Below are 19,034 nucleotides of genomic sequence, written 5' to 3'. Positions count from 1 at the left end.
CCCGGCTAATCTTTTGTATTTTTAGTAGAGAAGGGGTTTCACCTTGTTAGCCAGGATGGTCTCGATCTCCTGACCTCGTGATCCACCCGCCTCGGCCTCCCAAAGTGCTGGGATTACAGGCGTGAGCCACCGTGCCCACCCTGCAGTGTGATTTTAACTCCATTTCCCGGGTGGCTGTTGAAGCTGAGCACCTTTTCATGTGCTTATTGGCCATTTGGATATGTCCTTTTGTGAAGTGTCTAAGTCTTTTGCCCATTTTTGTTTTTTATTAATATGTAGGAATTTTAAAATATATTTTGGACATGAGCCCTTTATTGAATATAGTTATTACAAATATCTTAGTTGCTTGCTTTTTACTTTATTACAGGGTGTTTTTTTTTTAGTGAGCAGACATTCTTAATTTTATTATAGACCTATTTATAGTTGTTTTCCTTTATAGTTAGTGGTTTTATATGTGTGTGTATTATGTAGTTATGTTTAAGAAATCTTTGCTCATGAGGTTTTATTTCATTTTTGTATTTATTTTTTCTGGACTCAGTATTAGATATGTTATTTGATTCTAAAAAAATCCATCTTCCTACCCCTCCCCTATTTTCTCTCTCTCCAGAGTGGGTATTAAGGACATTGCTGGCATCCATTTGCCAACAAATGTGAAATTTCAGAGTCCGGCTTATTCTTCTGTAGATACTGAAGAAACAATTGAACCTTATACAACTGAAAAGATGAGTCGAGTTCCTGGAGGATATTTGGCTTTGACAGAGTGCTTTGAAATTATGACAGTAGATTTCAACAATCTTCAGGTGAAAAAAATTCAGTTACTATTTTCAAGCATTAAATTTCATGCGTTGTTTAAAATAATATATAGGACAGACAGTCTTATTTTATGAGTTCCACCTATTGTATGTAAAGAAAATTATTAAAGGGTAATTAGAATTTCTTCCTGAAATTATTTGCTTTCTTGCTTGCTTGCTTGCTTGCTTTCTTGCTTTCCTTGCTTTTCTTTCCTTTCTTTTCTTTCTTTGACATTGTCTTGCTCTGTCACCCAGGCTGGAGTGCAGTGGCACCATCTCGGCTCACTGCAGCCTCGACCTCCCGGGTTCAAGCAATCCTCCTGCCTCAGTCCCCCAAGTAGCTGGGACTACAGGCATGTACCACTGTGCCCGGCTAATTTTTGTATTTTTAATAGAGATGGGGTTTTGCCATGTTGCCCAGGTTGGTCTCGGACTCTGAGCTCAAGCGATCTGCTGACCTGGGCCTCCCCAAGTATTAGGATTACAGGCAAAGGAGCCACTGTGCCCAGCCCGCTTATTTAAATACAGAGAAAACCCCTCCTAAGATTGTTGGGAATATATAGGGTGCCAGGTGCTTTCACTTGTGTTCTTAGGCAGCTCTTATGACATACTGCCATACAATTATAATTATCCTTGTGTTACACAGATGAGGAAATTGTTGCTCACATTAAATAATTTCCCCCCAAATTATTCTGCATGTGAATACAGGGGCAGGAATTCTAACCTAGGTCTTTCTGACTTTTCTCTATATCATGCTGCCATTTCAAATTAACAAAATGAACAATAATCCAAATCTCTAGGTTGTATATGCATCATGGTGACCAGCCTTCATGGTTTGCCCAGGACTGAAGGGGGTTCCGAGACTTGAGACTTTCTGTTTTGAAACCAAGACAGTCCTAGGAAAAGCAAGAGAAGCTGATCACTCTAGTGTGTGTGTTGGTGAATGGCGTGAGGATGTTCTGTATAAAGAAAGTGCCCAGCCAGGCGAGGTGGCTCACGCCTGTCCTCCCAGCACTTTGGGAGGCCGAGGCAGGTGGATTACCTGAGGTCAGGAGTTCAGGACCAGCCTAGCCAACATGGTGAAACTCTGTCTCTACTAAAAAAAATACAAAAAAATTAGCTGGGTGTGATGGCGGGCTCCTGTAATCCCAGCTACTTGGGAGGCTGAGACAGGAGAATTGCTTGAACCTGGGAGGCGGAGGTTGCATGAGCCAAGATTGCGCCATTGCTCTCCAGCCTGAGCAACAAGAGCGAAACTCCGTCTCAAAAAAAAACAAAAAAGAAAGTGCCCAAAGAAATTGGAAAGGTTACATAGAATTCTCTAAAGATCTTTAATAAGTAAGGTTAAGTGTTCAAGTACATAAATGTTGTAAGTGAAACCTGTTTGGAAATAGAAGACTTTGTGAGGGTAATTTTAGCCTAAGATTTTTTTTTTCTTGTTTTTCTTTTTTTTTTTTTTTGAGACAGAGTTTCACTCTTGTTGCCTAGGCTGGAGTGTAGTAGTGCGATCTTGGCTCACTGCAGCCTCCACTTTTGGGGTTCAAGCGATTCTCCTGCCTCAGCCTCCCGAGTAGCTGGGATTACAGGCACCCACCACCATGAGCGGCTAATTTTTGTATTTTTAGTAGAGATGGGGTTTCACCATGTTGGCCAGGCTGGTCTCGAACTCTTTTTTTTTGTTTTTGAGGTGGACTCTCACCCTGTCGCCCAGGCTGGAGTGCAGTGGCGCGATCTCGGCTCACTGCAAGCTCCGCTTCCCGGGTTCACGCCATTCTCCTGCCTCAGCCTCCCGAGGAGGTGGGACTACAGGCGCCTGCCACCATGCCCGGCTACTTTTTTGTATTTTTAGTAGAGACGGGGTTTCACCTTGTTAGCCAGGATGGTCTCTATCTCCTGGCCTCGTGATCCGCCCACCTTGGCCTCCCAAAGTGCTGGGATTACAGGCGTGAGCCACTGTGCCTGGCCCCAAACTCTTGACCTCAATGATCCACCTACCTTGGCCTCCTGAAGTGCTGGGATTACAGGTGTGAGCCACCGTGCCCAGCTAGCCTAAGATTTTTATAATTTAATAGAAGCTTTCCTTTATTATTTGTTACCACATTGTTCTTGAAGAGATCTGGAACTAATTTAACAATTTGGCCTTGCTTACTGAGGCTGAGCTTTCTGAGCTTCAAGAGCATTCCTTACCTGTTGCGACTTTCAATAGCAAGTAACACGTTTGTAGCTGCCATTTACCCCCAAACTATCCTTTTATTATTTTAAGGGTTTTTAAAATTTTAATTTTTCTTAGCCACACACACAAATCTTACTAAGGTTTTAATTTCAAAAGCCATGCCTGCCTGTTTAAGACTTTCAAGCAATATAGGATAGAAAGGAAAAAGTCCTAGTATTTTTCTTCCTTTTTAAAATCTCAACCCTTCTTTCCCCAGGTCACTAGTTTGAAGTACATCTTTCCAGACTTTCTTTTCTGTACACACACAAACACACACACACTCTCTTTCTTTTTCACTCTCTCTCTTACACACACACACTCTCTCCCTACTCCCTCTCTCTCTCTACCCCCCTCCATCCCCCTCTATTTTCTAAACAAAACAATCTCCACTGCTTTGTCACTTAACCTTTTCAATTCAACAATATATTATGGACTTCTTTCCATATCAGCAATATATATCTGCTTCATTCTTTTTAATAATAGCTGCATGGTATTCCAATAAAATAGGTCAGAGCTTCCCAACCAGTGTGCCTTACATGGTTATAGGTGTGCCAAGATACTGAATCCCTAAGGGAGCTGGGCAGGACTAAGAACTCCAGAGATGGAAAATGGTAAGATATTGAGGCAAGTATATATGAAATATATAAAACCCTTTCATTCCTTCTACATTTTTCTCAGGAATTAAAAAGTCTTGCAACTAAAAAGCCTGATAAGATTGGTATTCCTGTTATTAAAGAAGGCATACTAGATGCTATTATGGTTTGGTTTGTGCTCCAGCTTGATGATGAACATAGTTTATCCACAAGTCCTAGTGAGGAAACATGTTGGGAACAGGCTGTCTACCCTATACAGGACCTTGCAGGTAGGTCTTGTCCATTTTTTTTTTTTTAAACCTCTTGCTTTAATCTTCTAAGTATTCAAGTCAGTGGCAAAAAAAAAAATTACTTTGGATATGAAGTTTTCAGTCAACGGAGGTTGGTTAAATCTTTCAGAGCTTCATTTTTTTTCAAAAGAAATTTGAAATAGGTAATATTTGTGGTTAAGAGAGACAAACACAACTCTGTTGCATAGCACTCGGAAAACCTATCATTATTTCTTCAGCTCTGATTTTTCTTTTTTTTTTTTTGAGACAGAGTCTCGCTCTTTTTCCCCGGCCCGGGACTGCAGTGGCGCTATCTCGACTCACTGCAAGCTCTGCCTCCCGTGTTCACGCCATTCTCCTGCCTCAGCCTCTGGAGTAGCTGAGACTACAGGTGCCCGCCACCACGCCCGGCTAATTTTTTGTATTTTTAGTAGAGACGGAGTTTCACCCTGTTAGCCAGGATGGTCTTGATCTCCTGACCTCGTGATCCACCCACCTTGGCCTCCCAAAGTGCTGGGATTACAGGCGTGAGCCACCGCGCCCGGCCATTTTTTCTAGTTATCAGTAGATGAAAGAAATCCTGCTCCATTATTTCATGGAAAGTATTGGAAAAGTATTGCTTTTAGTGCAGGAGTTCTTACTCCTTAGAGAAGCCGATAACGTCTGTGGAGCCCTGCGTCATAAAAATGTACACACTCATATAAGCACAAAATTTTTCAGTTTTAGAGAGTTCATGAATCTGAACTTCCCTAGGGAAGTTCTGTATAAAGTTTTTTTTTTTGTATGGAAATTTTTTTACAGTGATTTGATGGGTTTCAGTGTTTAAAGTAGTTGAATTATATAGAAAAACTACCCTTTTTAGGCTGGGTATGGTGGCTGACACCTGTAACCCTAGTACTTTGGGAGGCCCAGGTGGGAGGATTGCTTGAGGCCAGGAGTTTAAACCAGCCTGGGCAACATAGCAAGATCTCATTTCTTTTTTTCTTTCTTTTTTTTTTTTTGAGACAGAGTCTCGCTCTGTCGCCCAGGCTGGAGTGCAATGGCGCAATCTCAGCTCACTGCAACCTCCACCTCTTGGGTTCAAGCGATTCTCCTGCCTCAACCTCTTGAGTATCTGGGACTACAGGTGCATGCCACCACGCCCAGCTAATTTTTTGTATTTTTAGTAGAGACAGGGTTTCACCATGTTAGCCAGGATGTCTCGATCTCCTGACCTCTTGATCCTTCCACATCAGCCTCCCAAAGTGCTGGGATTACAGGTGTGAGCCACTGTGCCCGGCTTCAAGACCTCATTTCTACAAAATGAAAAAATTTAGCTGGGGATGGTGGCAAGTGCTTATAGTCCCAGCTACTTGGGGCACTGAGGAAGAAGGATCCCTTGAGTCTAGGAGGTTGAGCCTGCAGTGAGCCAAGATTGTAACACTGCACTCCAGCCTGGGCAACAGAGGGACATCCTGACGCAGACACACACACACACACATACACACACACACAGAAAAACTCTACCCTTCTTAAACTGGAAGTTAATACATCTATTTCTGTTTAGTTTCTTAATCAAGGATCTAATTTGGCAAGGTCATAAAGGCCTGGAATCAGTATATTGTTGTGGCTAGTATGTTGTTTTTGGAGTCAGTTAGATAGATTTGGATTCAGTTCTTGTCTCTACTACTTACTCATTCCCTCCTGGCCATCCTTGCCACTTGTTTCTCAGAGCTTTTGTTGTATTATATATAAAAACGGGATGACACCATTTATCTTGCAGCACTGTTTTAGGGATTCTTAGAGATAGTGGGTATAAAATGCCGACCACAGTGACTGGCACTCAGTGAATGACATTTTTTACTTGTGTTTATTCTAACTCTCTTATACCTGTAGTAACTTAAACAGATGGTCTTTTGTTTTTGAATCCTTCTTAGAGAAAGGACATTTACATGTTTAAGCATAAGAATAGCAATTTATGGCTGGGCTCAGTGGCTCATGCCTGTAATCCCAGCACTTTGGGATCCTCCTGCTGAGGTAGGAGGATTGCTGGAGTTCAGGAGTTTGAGACCAGCCTGGTCTCTACTAAACATTTTTAAAAATTCAGGCATGATGGTGAGTGCCTGTAGTCCCAGCTATTCTGGAGGCTGAGGTGGGGAGGATAGCTTGAGCCCTGAGATTGAGGCCACAGTGATCATACCACTGCACTCCCGCCTAGGCAACAAACCCAAAAAATTATAACAACTTGTATTTTCAGCTGGTTCCAGGGTTAATGAGAAGGAATTGCAATTATACATTTATACATTTACATTTTAAAATTTTACCACATGTAGGCCAGGCACAGTGGCTTACGCCTGTAATCCCAACACATTGGAAGGCTGAGGCAAGAGGATCACTTGAGCCCAGGAGTTCAAGACCAGCCTGGGTAAAATAGCAAGACCTCATCTCTATTTAAAAAAAAAAAATAGCTGGGCCTGGTGGCATGCATCTGTAGTCCCAGCTACTTGGGAGACTGAGGCAGGAGGATCACTTGAGCCCAGGAGTTGGAGGCTGCAGGGGACCATGTTACGCCACTGCATCCCAGCCTGGGTGACAGAGTGAGATCTTGTCTCAAAAGACAAAACAAAACAAAAGTTTTCCCACATATGAAAGGAGTATCATATGGTCTTTATTGTAGGACTTGGTTCTTCCTTATACTTTGAAGTTCCTAGACATGCAAGAATGTGTAAAATACTTACAGTTAACAAATATAACTGATACGATTCTGTTGAATGTTACCTTGTTCTTTTGGAAATTTCTCTTAAAGAGTGTCCCTTTAAGCTAAAGTGAGGTTTGATATTTATCCCTGAATTTTATCTTTGTTGTTGTTAGCCTTTATTACCAAAGATGATAGAGTCCCCTGCAGTACTCCACCAACACCCCAATTTGGGGATATGGAGAGACCTAGTGATGGCATTAAAAACATTGTCATACTGATAGTCTCAGGGTCAATAATGGAGCTCTCAGATGTCTCCATTATGCTACCGGTTAATTGAGTATTCAAATTTCAGTTTTTCTCTAAGTAAATCTGGTAGAGTTTTCCTAGTTTTTTGTATATTAAATGAATATTTGTAATCCTTTCTATAGTGATTTAAAGAATGGGGGGCAAGATGGAGGATGGAGATGTTTATGTGATCCTCTGGCTTATAAGTACTCCATATTTTTTTTTCTTTCTTACTATTTAATGAAGACTACCGGATAAAGCCTGGAGACCATGTGATGATGGAAGTGTCTTGTCAAGACTGTTACTTAAGAATCCAGAGTATTAGTGTCTTGGGTTTGGAATGTGAAATGGATGTTGCAAAAAGTTTTACCCAGAATAAAGACTTGTTATCGTTAGGAAATGAGGCTGAACTTTGTAGTGCCCTCGCTAACCTTCAGACCAGTAAACCAGATGCTGTAGAGCAGACATGTGTATTGGAATCTACAGAAATTGCTTTGCTTAACAACATCCCGTATCATGAAGGCTTTAAAATGGCAATGAGCAAAGTTTTGTCTTCACTGACTCCAGAGAAACTGTATCAGACCATGGATACTCACTGTCAGAATGAGATGAGCTCTGGAACTGGACAGAGTAATACTGTACAGAACATCCTTGAACCTTTCTATGTGTTAGATGTGTCTGAAGGCTTCTCTATTCTGCCTATTATTGCTGGCACACTTGGGCAGGTTAAACCATACAGTTCTGTGGAGAAAGACCAGCATCGTATTGCTCTGGACCTCATCTCTGAAGCCAATCACTTTCCTAAAGAAACACTTGAGTTTTGGCTGAGACATGTGGAGGATGAATCTGCTATGTTACAAAGGCCAAAATCAGACAAGTTATGGAGCATAATTATATTGGATGTCATTGAGCCATCTGGGCTCATTCAGCAGGAAATAATGGAAAAAGCTGCAATATCCAGGTAAAACACAAAATAATAACTTTTGGCTTTTTTTTTTTTTGAGGTCAGATTTTATGTAAATTCTTTAAGTTCTTTAATGGCATAACTGTAAAAATAAGTCAAGATCACTGTATGCTCCTGAAGCATTACTTTTCAGGACGTGTGACTTCATTTGCTGCTAAAATCGTCACTGGTTTGGCCAGTGGGAGGTCCTTTAAACTAGTTCCTGTGTCTTTTTGACACGTTCCCATAATTCTTTGAGCATGTTCTTACTTTGGTGCAACCAGATGTTTTATTTTCATCTTGAATTTTTCTCAACCCCAGCCTTAGAATTAGTCTTTCTCCAAGGGACTCTGGTTCCTTTTGGTTCCTTTTAGTGGAGAACTATATTTTGAAACCAAGATATATATATATCTATAGAGAGATATATGGAGATATATATCTCTCTATATATCTACATATATACATCTCTATATCTATATATATCTCTATCTATATATATCTATCTATATATCTCTATATATCTATATATATATCTATATCTCTCTCTATATATGTCTCTATATAGAGATATATATCTCCGTATATCTCTCTATAGCTCTATATATATATATATATATTTTTTTTTTTTTTTAAGACGGAGTTTCGCTCTTGCTGCCCAGGCTGGAGTGTAATGGCTCAATCTCAGCTCACTGCAACCTCTGCCTCCTGGGTTCAAATGATTCTCCTGCCTCAGCTTCCCAAGTAGCTAGGATTACAGGCACGCCCCACCAACTAATTTTGTATTTTTAGTAGACACGGGGTTTCACCGTCTTGGTCAGGCTGGTCTTGAACGCCTGACCTCAAGCGATCCACCCCCCCTTGACCTCCCAAAGTGCTGGGATTATAGGCATGAGCCACCACGCCCGGCTGAAACCAAGATCTTAATGATAGGTCTGTATGCTCATTGCTACTGGTCATTGCTTTTAGGCTCTCTGAGTTGAAAAAGCTAGGAAGAGGATGTGTGTGTTTTTGTGTGCATGTACAGACGCATGGATCCATATATACGTGCACAATCATACACATACATGTATTTTTAATTTATCCATTTATCTATGTAAAATCATGAGTGAATACTGATACCTTCAGTTCTAATCCACTATCACATGGTACATTATAGTGTTCCCTTTTTTCATATTTATATTCTTTCTCCAGCAGTAAAAGCCTGGCTCTCACTAACATGAATATACTTACTCATTTGCTCATAGGGAGAATCCACACAACATTGTTTCAAACTTGCTAACACACACTACTGTGGAAAGCAAAACTACCAATGAGAGTTCAGTATTAGTTTATAGTTTTTTTTTTTGTTCTTTCGTTTTTTTTTTAGACACGGGGTAGGGTAGAATGGGGTCGGGTGGGATGGGGCGGGGTTAGGGTGGGGTTGTGGTGGTTCTCACTATGCTGTCCAGGCTGGTCTTGAACTCCTGGGCTCAAGTGATTTTTCCACTTCAGCCTCCTGAGTAGCTAGGGTTATAGGCATGTGCCACTGCTTATAGGTTCATAGGTTTTAAAGTATACATACTGATGAAATCCTATTGTACAATTAGGTAAGTTTTGATAATTGAGTGACTTTTTTTTTTTTTTTTTTGTTTGAGATGGAGTCTTGCCCTGTCGCCAGGCTGGAGTGCAGCGGCGCGATCTCGGCTAATTGAGTGATTTTTATCAAAAAGTTTGTTTTTGAAATTGCCTTCATAACAATACATTGATTAGAAGAAACAGCAGTGGCAAAGGTGGTTTTATTTATTATTTATTATTTTTTGGTAAATAGCCAGAAATTTTGTGGAGGCCTTTTTATAATGTCATTATTCAAATGTGGTAAGTTCAGTTTTTTTTTAAATTAATTAAATTAGAAAGTAAAGAAATTGGTTAAATTAGTACCAAAGATGTATTTCAGCATGTTTTGAATAATGGACCATTTTGGGGATCTTCTTTTGTTTTTGTTTTTGTAGTTGCAGTGTGACTGTTGAGAATGGTGACACATGAATTTGCAAATTCTTCTATGTGTGCCAAAAAACTGAGTATAATCACTTTATAGCCACATTTTATTTTATTAAAAATTGCTTTGAAATTATGATAAAATATTCCTAAAATTTACTTAGTCATTTTTCACTTCATTAGTGTGAAGTATATTCACCTTGTTACGTAAATTATCTCCAGAGCTCTTTCATATTGTAAAACGCTCTATACTGAATAAATGACAATTTCCCATACTCCCCTCCCACCCTGGGTCCTGGCATCCAGCAATCTACTTTCTGTTTCTATGAGTTTAACTAACTCTTGAGACCTCAAACAAGTGAAATTATACAGTATTTATTTTTCCTTTTCTGACTGGGTTGTTTCACTTAGCATAATGTCTTCAAGGTTCATCCATGTTGTAGTATGTGTCAGAATTTCCTAATGATTAGTGATGTTGAGCATCTTTTCATACACTTTTTGGCCATTTGTACATATTTTGGAGAAATATCTATTCAAGTCTTGCCCATTTTTTAACCGGGTTATTTTGTTATTGAGTTGTAGGAGTTCTTTCTGTATTCTGGATACTAACCCCTTATTTCATATATGATTTGTAAATATTTTTTTCCCACTTCATAGGTTGCCTTTTCACTCTTTTGATCATTTCCTTTGATGTGCAAAAGTTTTAAAGGTTGATTTAGTCCTATTTGTCTACTTTTGCTTTGGTTGCAAAACAGCTTTTGATATCATATCCAAGAAATCATTGCTGAATCCAATGTCCTCAAGCTTTTCTCCTATATTGTCTTTCAGAAGTTTTATAGTTTAAGGTCTTATATTTAGTTGTTTAATCCATTTTGAGTTAATTTTTGTATATGGTGTATACAAAAATATACATGTTTTTGTATATTTTGGAAAACATATTTCGGATATGTTTTCTGAACATAATTTGTGGGGTTATTTATATGGGCTCTTGTTTCTTTTTTTTTTTGAGATGGAGTCTCACTCTTTCGTCCAGGCCGGACTGCAGTGGCGCTATCTCGGCTTACTGCAAGCTCCCCCTCCCAGGTTCAAGGGGATTCTCCTGCCTCAGCCTCCCGAGTAGCTGGGACTACAGGCACATGCCATCACAGCTGGCTAATTTTTTGTATTTTTAATAGAGACGGGGTTTCACCGTGTTAGCCAGGATGGTCTCAATATCCTGACCTTGTGATCTGCCTGCCTTGGCCTCCCAAAGTGCTGGGATTACGGGCGTGAGCCACCGTGCCCGCCCTGGGCTCTTGTTTCTAATTCCATTGGTCTGTATGTCTGTCTTTATACCAGTACCATACCACAGTCTTGATTGCTGTTGCTTTGTAGTTTGTTTAAGGTCAGGAAGTGTGAGGCCTCCAACTTTGTTCTTTTTCAAGACTGTCTTGGCGGTTTAGAGTTCTTTGAGATTCCATATAAATTTTAGGGTAAATTTTTTTGTTTCTACAAAAAACACTCTTGGGGTTTTGATACGGATTGCAGGTGCTCCAATCCATGAACACAGTGTGCCTTTCCATTCATCTGTGTCTTTAAATTTTTTTTAAGCAATGTTTTGTAGTTTTCAGTGTACAAATAAGTCTTTTGCCCAAGTATTCCTAGGTAGGTTTATTCCTAAGTATTTTATTTTTTAGATGCTATTATAAATGGATTCTTTTCTTAATTTTCTATTTAGCTTAGCCTTTCCTAATACATGCAAATGCAGCTGATTTTTGCATGTTTATTTTGTATCCCATAATTTTGCTGAAGTCATTTGTGAGTTGTAACTGGTTTTTGTTGTTGTTTTTCTTTAGAGTTTTCTATATATGACATATCATCTATGAATAGAGATAATTATACTTCTTCCTTTCCAATTTGGATACATTATTTTTTTCTTGTTTAATTTCTCTGGTGAGGACTTCCAGTACTGTGTTGAGCAGAAGTGGAAAGAGTGGGTATCTTTCCCTTGTACCTGATCTTAGGAGAAAAGCTGTCAGTCTTTAAGTGTGGTGATGTTAACATGATAGTTGTGGGCTTTTCATATATGGCTTTTATTATGTTGAGGTAGTTCCCTTCTATTCCTAGTTTGTTGAATGCTTTTATGATGAAAGTGTGATTTTTGTCAAGTGCTTTTTCTGCGTCCGTTGAGATGATCGTGTGGTCTTCATTCTGTTAATGTGATGTATTGTAGTAACTGGGCTCCTGCCTTGGCTTCCCAGAGTTTTGGGATTACAGGTGTGAGCCACTGTGCCTGGCCTGCAGTTGTTTTTAAATGTTCATTCTTGCTGGATGCGGTGGCTCATGCCTGTAATGCCAGCACTTTGGGAGGCCAAGGCAGGCGGATCACCTGAGGTCTGGAGTTTGAGACCAGCCTGACCAACATGGAGAAACCCCGTTTCTACTAAAAATAAAAAAAAAGTAGCCAAGCGTGGTGGCGCATGCCTGTAATCCCAGCTACTTGGGAGGCTGAGGCAGGAGAATCACTTGAACCCTGGAGGCGGAGGTTGCTGTTAGCTGAGATTGCGCCATTGCACTCCAGCTCTGGGCAACAAGAGTGAAACTCCATCTCAAAAAAAAAAAAAAAATGTTCATTCTTAAGTTCTATTCACTCATGCTAGTTTAAAATACAGACGAAAGCTTGAAGGTTTGGTAAGCTCTTTCGTTTTTTGTTTTTTTAAAAAACCATGGCTATGGTTTGAGTGTCTCCTCCAAAGCTCATGTGTTGGAAAGTTAATCCTCAGTGCAACAGTGTTGAGAGGTGTGATATTTAAGGGGGGATGAGGTCAGGAGGGCTCTGCCCTCATGAGTGAATTAAGGCCATTATCATGGGAGTGAGTTTTTTATACAGGATGAGGTCAGCCTTCTTTCCCTTTCTCTCTCTCTCCCTCTTCTCTCTCTCTCTCCCTCTTCTCTCTCTCTCTCTGCCCTCTGCCATGAACAGTCAGCCAAATAAGTTTCTATTCTTTATAAATTACCCAGTCTGTTGTAGTTTGTTAGACTTTTGAGTTACAATGTTATTTTTTTCATTGCTGAAGGCATGGATGGTTCTGAAGTATCATTTAGCTTTGCAAAAGATTTCTGAGGAGCCTAGCAGTTGCAGTAATGTAAGTAACAACAAAACACTCAATGTTAGTAAAGATAAGCAGAGTTTCAAGGCAGTGGTCATTTTCTCTGAACATAGCTAAGATCTGACACTATCTTTTAGCCCCCAACCTAAGGGTAGGGAGGGAGCCTTAGTCACCATTCATCTCATTCACATACAGAAGTTGAGTTGCAAGGATAATAACAGAGAAAAAAAATTGTAAGCACAGATAACAGAGAACTAAACTGATTATCACTTAGTTGATAGTGTCAGATACCACAGGTTGAGGGCTCAGTTCCACAGGCTGCCCCCTACTTCAGATGCCAGTTACAAGTATGTCACTTGTACTTCTTACAGGCTGTAAATTGGAAGTTCCTGAGACCACCTCTTCGAGTTCCATTACTTTGCTAGAGCGGTTCACAGAACTCAGGGAAACACTTTACTTATGTTTGCCCATTTCATTTATTATGAAGGATATTACAAAGGGTACAGATGAAGAGCCAGATGAAGAGATGCATAGAGTAAGCATGCGGGAAGTGGCACAGGGCTTCCATGCCCTCTCTGGGCACCCTCTAGGAACCTCCATGTGTTCAGCTACCTAGAAGCTCTCTGAACCTTGTCTTTCTGGGTTTTTATGGAAGCTTTGTTATGTAGCCATGACTGATTACATCATTGGCTATTAGTGATCAACTCAACCTTCAGTGTGTCTCCTCTCTCTGGAGGCTAGTGGGTTGGATGGAAAGTCCCAATCCTCTAATCTTGCCATGGTCTTTTAGCCCCCAACCTAGGGCTAGGTAGGGGCCCTTAGTCATCATTTATCTCATTAGCATACAGAAAACACTCTTAGCATTCTGTAGGTTCCAAGGGTGTTAGGAGTTCTGGGGCAGGAAACAAGATGAAGACCAGATATATATGTATCTTATTATAATCACAATATCATATTTGCCCTATGTATACTTTATATTCGGCTATTCCTGAGTTGTATCCTTTGTAATAAATCCGTAAATATAAGTAAAGTGTTTTTCTGAGTTCTGTGAGCCATTCTGGCAAATTATTGAACTCAAAGAGGACATTGTGGGAACCCTTGATTTGTTACAGCCTGATGGGTTCTTCTTACCCACTGCCCAGAAAAGCCAATACAGTGAGAACAGCAGGAGTTGCAGTAGGGAAAGTTTAGGTGGGCTCATGCCTGTAATCCTAGCGCTTTGGGAGGCCGAGGTGGGTGGATCACTTGAGGTCAGGAGTTTGGGACCAGCCTGGCCAACATGGTGAAACCCCGTCTCTACTAAAAATGCAAAAATTAGCTGGGAGTGGTGATGTATGCCTGTAATCCCAGCTGCTCAGGAGGGCTGAGGCAGAAGAATCGCCTGAACTTGGGAGGCAGAGGTTGCAGTGAGCTGAGATTGTACCACTGCACTCCAGCCTGGGCAACAGAGTGAGACTCCGTCTCAAAAATAAAAGAAAAGAGTGTAATTATCACAAGGCAGCCAAGTGGAAGAATGGGAGATGTTTTTCAAATCCACCTCCCTGAGAACTCAGAGGCTAGCTTTAAAGGATAATTTGGTGGAGTGGGGGCTAGGGAATGGATACTGCTGATTGGTTGGGGATGAAATCACAGGGATGTCAAAAAACGGTCTTCCTGCGCTGAGTCAACTTTCTGGGTGGGAGTCATAGAAGCAGTTGAGTCTGAAAAATGTCTCAAAGACCAATCTTAGGTGTTACAATACTGATGTTATCTATAGGAGCAATTGGGGCAGTTACACATCTTGTGACCTCTGGCTCCATGATTCCTGAGCAGTAGGGCATTATAGAAAAGCAAGCTAGGGTACAATGACTGAGAATCATTTAACTGTGCCTACATTTTAGCAGAATTCAGGCTCCTCCCATAACCCTAACCTTGTGGCCTTTCCTTAGTTCTACAGTGGCTGTTTTGGTCCCTGAACAAGGAGGGGGTTCATTTCAGGAAGGGACTATTATCATTCTTGCTTTAAAGTTAAACTATAAACTAAAATTCCTCCCATAGTCAGCTTACCCTATGCCTGGGTCAGTCAGTTTGTGAGGTTAGAAGCAAAATGGAGTGAGCTATGTTAGATTTCTTTCACTGCCATAATTTTTGCAAAGGTGGTTTCAGATTTATAGATGGCCAAAAGTACTGAAAGTCCAGGACCTACAATTGGCATCAGAACTGGGGGCATTCATGTGGGACTGAGCTCTTACAGCACCTGATGCTAACTCCAGGTAGTGTCAGAATTGATTTGAATTGTAGTACACTCAAAAGGTGTCTGAGAATTTTTTTGGGGTGGGAACCTCTTCCCTGCACCCCTCCCCCCCCCGCCCACCACCACTTTGTGTCAGAAGTTTTATTTTTATTTTTTTTAGACAGGCTCTTACTCTGTCACCCAGGCTGGAGTGCAGTGGCATGATCATGGCTCACTGCAGCCTTGACTTCCTGGGCTCAACCTATGTTTTATAAATAGAAACGGTTCCTAAGACTACCTAAGTGACTCACATGGTTATCGTTCTCCAACTCTCTTTCTCCCATAGATTACATAGCTATAAGGTTAGCTTTTATTAACCTGTGTGCTTTTTTAGCTTGCTAATTTCATAGAATGATACCTCTTGTGGCTATTTGGGGAGTGGAGGGTTGTTAGTCAAGCAACATAAAGTTCTGTGGCTAGTCTCTCCTTTCAGAGACCTTTGTGATCTTGAAGAAAATTAGATCTGATTTTCACTTAAATGGATCACAGTTAGCAGATAACTTCAATTGTTCAGATAATAACATGAGTTTTCAGGATTAAACTTGATCCTTTTGAGGAAAAAAGATTTTTCCAGTGATTTGGGAAGACATAAAATTTTAGCCAGCTTGGTAAAGGCATAGATTAGAATTTGGTTAAGAGCTGTGCAATTTTATTAAGAGGTGTGAAATTTCACTAACTGTGGAGACTGAATTTCTACCAGACTACCTAATATGACAAAAAGTTGATAGGAAAGGAATAGCAACAATGAGTAAAGCACTGGGGTCAGGGTGGAGTCCATTTTTAGGCTAATTTATGAATATAGGATTTATTACAACTCAGAAGGATCATGTCGTTATATTTAGTGGGTGAAGAGAGATTATCCTGGTTCAGGATCATGACTTTATCAGTCTGGCGCCATTACACTTAGGAGTCATCTGTAACTTTCCTTGTTGAATCTGTGCTCCTCACATCACGGCTGGGGATATGGCTTCCTGTTAGCTTGTCTTTAGGAGAGAGTGAGCTGTTACAAGAGCAGACTGTTTCCTTATTAACTTTTCCTCAAATGTATTATTTTGAAAATTTTCAAACTTAGGAAAAATTGCAAGAATAATAACAGAGAACACTAGATTATTGTTTAGTTTACTGAACCATTTGATAGTTGATTGCTGGCATCATAAACTTCATCTTTTCTTTAGTATTCAGCATGTGTTTCCTAAGAACAAATGTTTTCCCCTACATATCACAATAAAATTATCACTCAGGATATTTCACATTGATAAAACACTATTATTAATATATAGTGCATATTAAAATTTTCCATTACCCCAGTAATATTCTTCATTGCTTTTCTTCCCAGTCTAGTTCTAATCAAGAGTCTTACATTGCATTTAGTTGCCATGTCTTGTCATTATAATTTAATTGTCCTTGCTTTGGATATCTTTAAGTGGTTATAAAATTGAGATAATCAGTTTAATAAGAGACCAGAGAATTAATTTAAATCTAATTCAACAGCAGTAGTGCCAAAGTAGTTTTGAGGAATGGGGTGTTTTATAGCTTAGCTTGTCTACGTTTTAATGATCTATTTAGGGAGACTACATAGTATATAATTTCGGAAATGTATATGAATTACTTTTTAAGATATGAACAAATGTGTTGGTGAAATGTTTAGTTCTGTATTTTTATAAGTGGATTCTTACTCTATTTAACTTAGGAGTAAAAACATACTGTGAAATGTATATATGATAATATAAAGTTCACCTGCCTAGTATCCTGTTCTAGAAATTCAAGTAGGAACAAGCTTGGAATATTCAGTAAAAATGTAGATTTGACATTTGTATATGTGGCAAATGAAAATAATTACTTGGTTTAAAGTATCCTCTACCTCTATTTCACTGGATGTCAGTAGGTGGCCCACCCACCCTTCTCTCCCTTCCCACATAGCACATAGCTCAGGTGTGAGGAAACAAGATTACATAGGTAGGTGTGGAAGCTGCCTTGACTTAAGAGCCCTTAGCTTCATATAGCAACTCTTCTCCCATGGGCACAGCTTCCACGGCCTAGCAATATGAACACCTGGTTACACTCTCAGGGAAGCCCACATGTGGTATGGGTTCCCATCAGGCATTTATCCTTTGTTCGTAGTTCTCTCCGTCCAGATATAGTCTACCTATTAAGAGGCATTCTTTTTTTTTTTTTTTTTTTTTTAACCATAAGCAGTGTTCCTGATAAACACAGCTGACATTCTATTCTTATAAGATTTTCAGGGAAAGAGAAGGTAAACCCAAGGTCAACTGTAGGAAGAGAAAGGATTTTGTTAACCCTTGACTCTCTCTCCTCCAGTATTAGAGTATTTGGACTTTTTTTTTTTTTTTAATTTTGCATTTGGAGTGTTTAACCTTTTAGTTTGAAACAATTTTTAAGCCTTTGGAGAAGTTAAAGAATAATACAAAGAACTTACCATATACCTTACACTCAGACTCACTATTACTATTTTGCCACATCTGCTAAATTGTTCAGGAAAAAACATTTCAGGCTCTTTCCCTGAACCATAGATACAATGTGTCTTTACTCCTAATACCTTGGAATGCATAGGACATTCACTGATATAATCACTGTACAATTATTAAAATCAGGAAATTTACAGGGACACAATACTGTTATCTAAGCTGTAAATCTTATCCAGATTTCACCAGTTGTCACAATAATGTCCTTTGCAGCTTTTTTGTTCCTGGTCTGGAATCCAATCCAGGATCATATATTCCATTTAGTTTTCATGTCTCTTTAGTGGTGCAGTCACTGCTCACTGCAGTGTGGACCTCCTGGGCTCAAGCGATCCTCCCACCTCAGCCTCTTGAGTAGCTGGGACTACAGGTGTGCACCACCACACCTGGCTAGTTTATTTATTTGTAGAGATGGGGTCTTGCTATGTTGCCCAGGCAGGGGTTGAAGTCCTGGGCTCAAGCAATCCTCTCACCTTGGCCTCCCAAAGTGTTGGGATTATAGGCATCAGCCACCGTGCCCAGCCTGTGCCATTGTTTTTGATGTTAATACAATCACATGGTTTAAGTTGTATCTACACATTTCTCCATTCAGTAAGTTACTATTTCCCCCTTTGTGATTAAGTCATTTGTGAGTGTGATACTTTGAGACTGTAAAAGGATATTTTCCTAATCAAACTTTGACCTACTAGTTTTAGCATCCATTGATGACTCTTTCCTGAATCTAAAGACATATGTCCATTTAAATAGCTAACCTGTCATTTTTCTCTTTCACTGATCAGTAGTTACTTCGACTTGGGAAATTATTTCTAGTGGTTTACTATTCTGAAATACCAGCCATGAATTAACAGAAAGTCCATTAGACTCTATGTAATCTGTAGCTCTTTACTGATTTATCATGATTCTTAGTTACTGATGTTTATACAATGTAGGGGATTACAAAGGGGTTTTTTTTTTTTTTGTTTTATGTTTTTTTGAGACAAAGTCTCACTCTGTCACCCAGGCTATAGTGCAGTGGCGGGATGTTGGCTCACTGCAACTGCTACCTCTTGGATTCAAGCAGTCCTCCTGCCTCAGCCTCCCAAGTAGCTGGGACTACAGGTGCATGCCACCTGTAGATCTAGTTGGCTAATTTTTGTATTTTTTGTAGAGATGAGGTTTCGCCATGTTGCTGGTCCTGAACTCTTGGGCTTAAGTGATCCACCCACCTTGGCCTCCCAAAGTGCTAGGATGACAGGCGTGAGCCACTGTGGCCCTGCCCCAAAAGCTTTTTAAAATATGTACTTTTTTCCTTAGGTGTTTACTACAATCTGGAGGCAAGATCTTTCCTCAGTATGTGCTGATGTTTGGGTTGCTTGTGGAATCACAGACACTCCTAGAGGAGAATGCTGTTCAAGGAACAGAACGTACTCTTGGATTAAATATAGCACCTTTTATTAACCAGTTTCAGGT

The 19,034-nt window shown here is 40.0% G+C and overlaps 1 protein-coding gene across 4 annotated transcripts in view; it reads left to right on the top strand.

The window, feature by feature from the left end:
* The window catches only part of PRMT9 (protein arginine methyltransferase 9), a 46,041-nt gene that overhangs the window by 22,534 nt on the left and 4,473 nt on the right, over nucleotides 1-19,034 (top strand). For 3 of the 4 annotated variants that reach the window (XM_054486399.1, XM_063664169.1, XM_054486398.2), the window contains 4 exons: nucleotides 608-800; nucleotides 3,682-3,865; nucleotides 7,074-7,788; nucleotides 18,879-19,032. In XM_054486399.1, the coding sequence (XP_054342374.1) occupies nucleotides 608-800; nucleotides 3,682-3,865; nucleotides 7,074-7,788; nucleotides 18,879-19,032 (1,246 nt within the window). Of the gene's footprint in view, nucleotides 1-607; nucleotides 801-3,681; nucleotides 3,866-7,073; nucleotides 7,789-9,404; nucleotides 9,625-18,878; nucleotides 19,033-19,034 lie in introns of those variants that run through there. The other variant, XR_010126151.1, reaches the window with a different exon arrangement.

The sequence above is a fragment of the Pongo pygmaeus genome, chromosome 3 (genome assembly GCF_028885625.2).
Source record: "Pongo pygmaeus isolate AG05252 chromosome 3, NHGRI_mPonPyg2-v2.0_pri, whole genome shotgun sequence".
Classification (NCBI taxonomy): domain Eukaryota; kingdom Metazoa; phylum Chordata; class Mammalia; order Primates; family Hominidae; genus Pongo; species Pongo pygmaeus.
The sequence above is the reverse complement of the archived record's forward strand: the minus strand, read 5'-3'. Positions and strand labels throughout refer to the sequence as shown.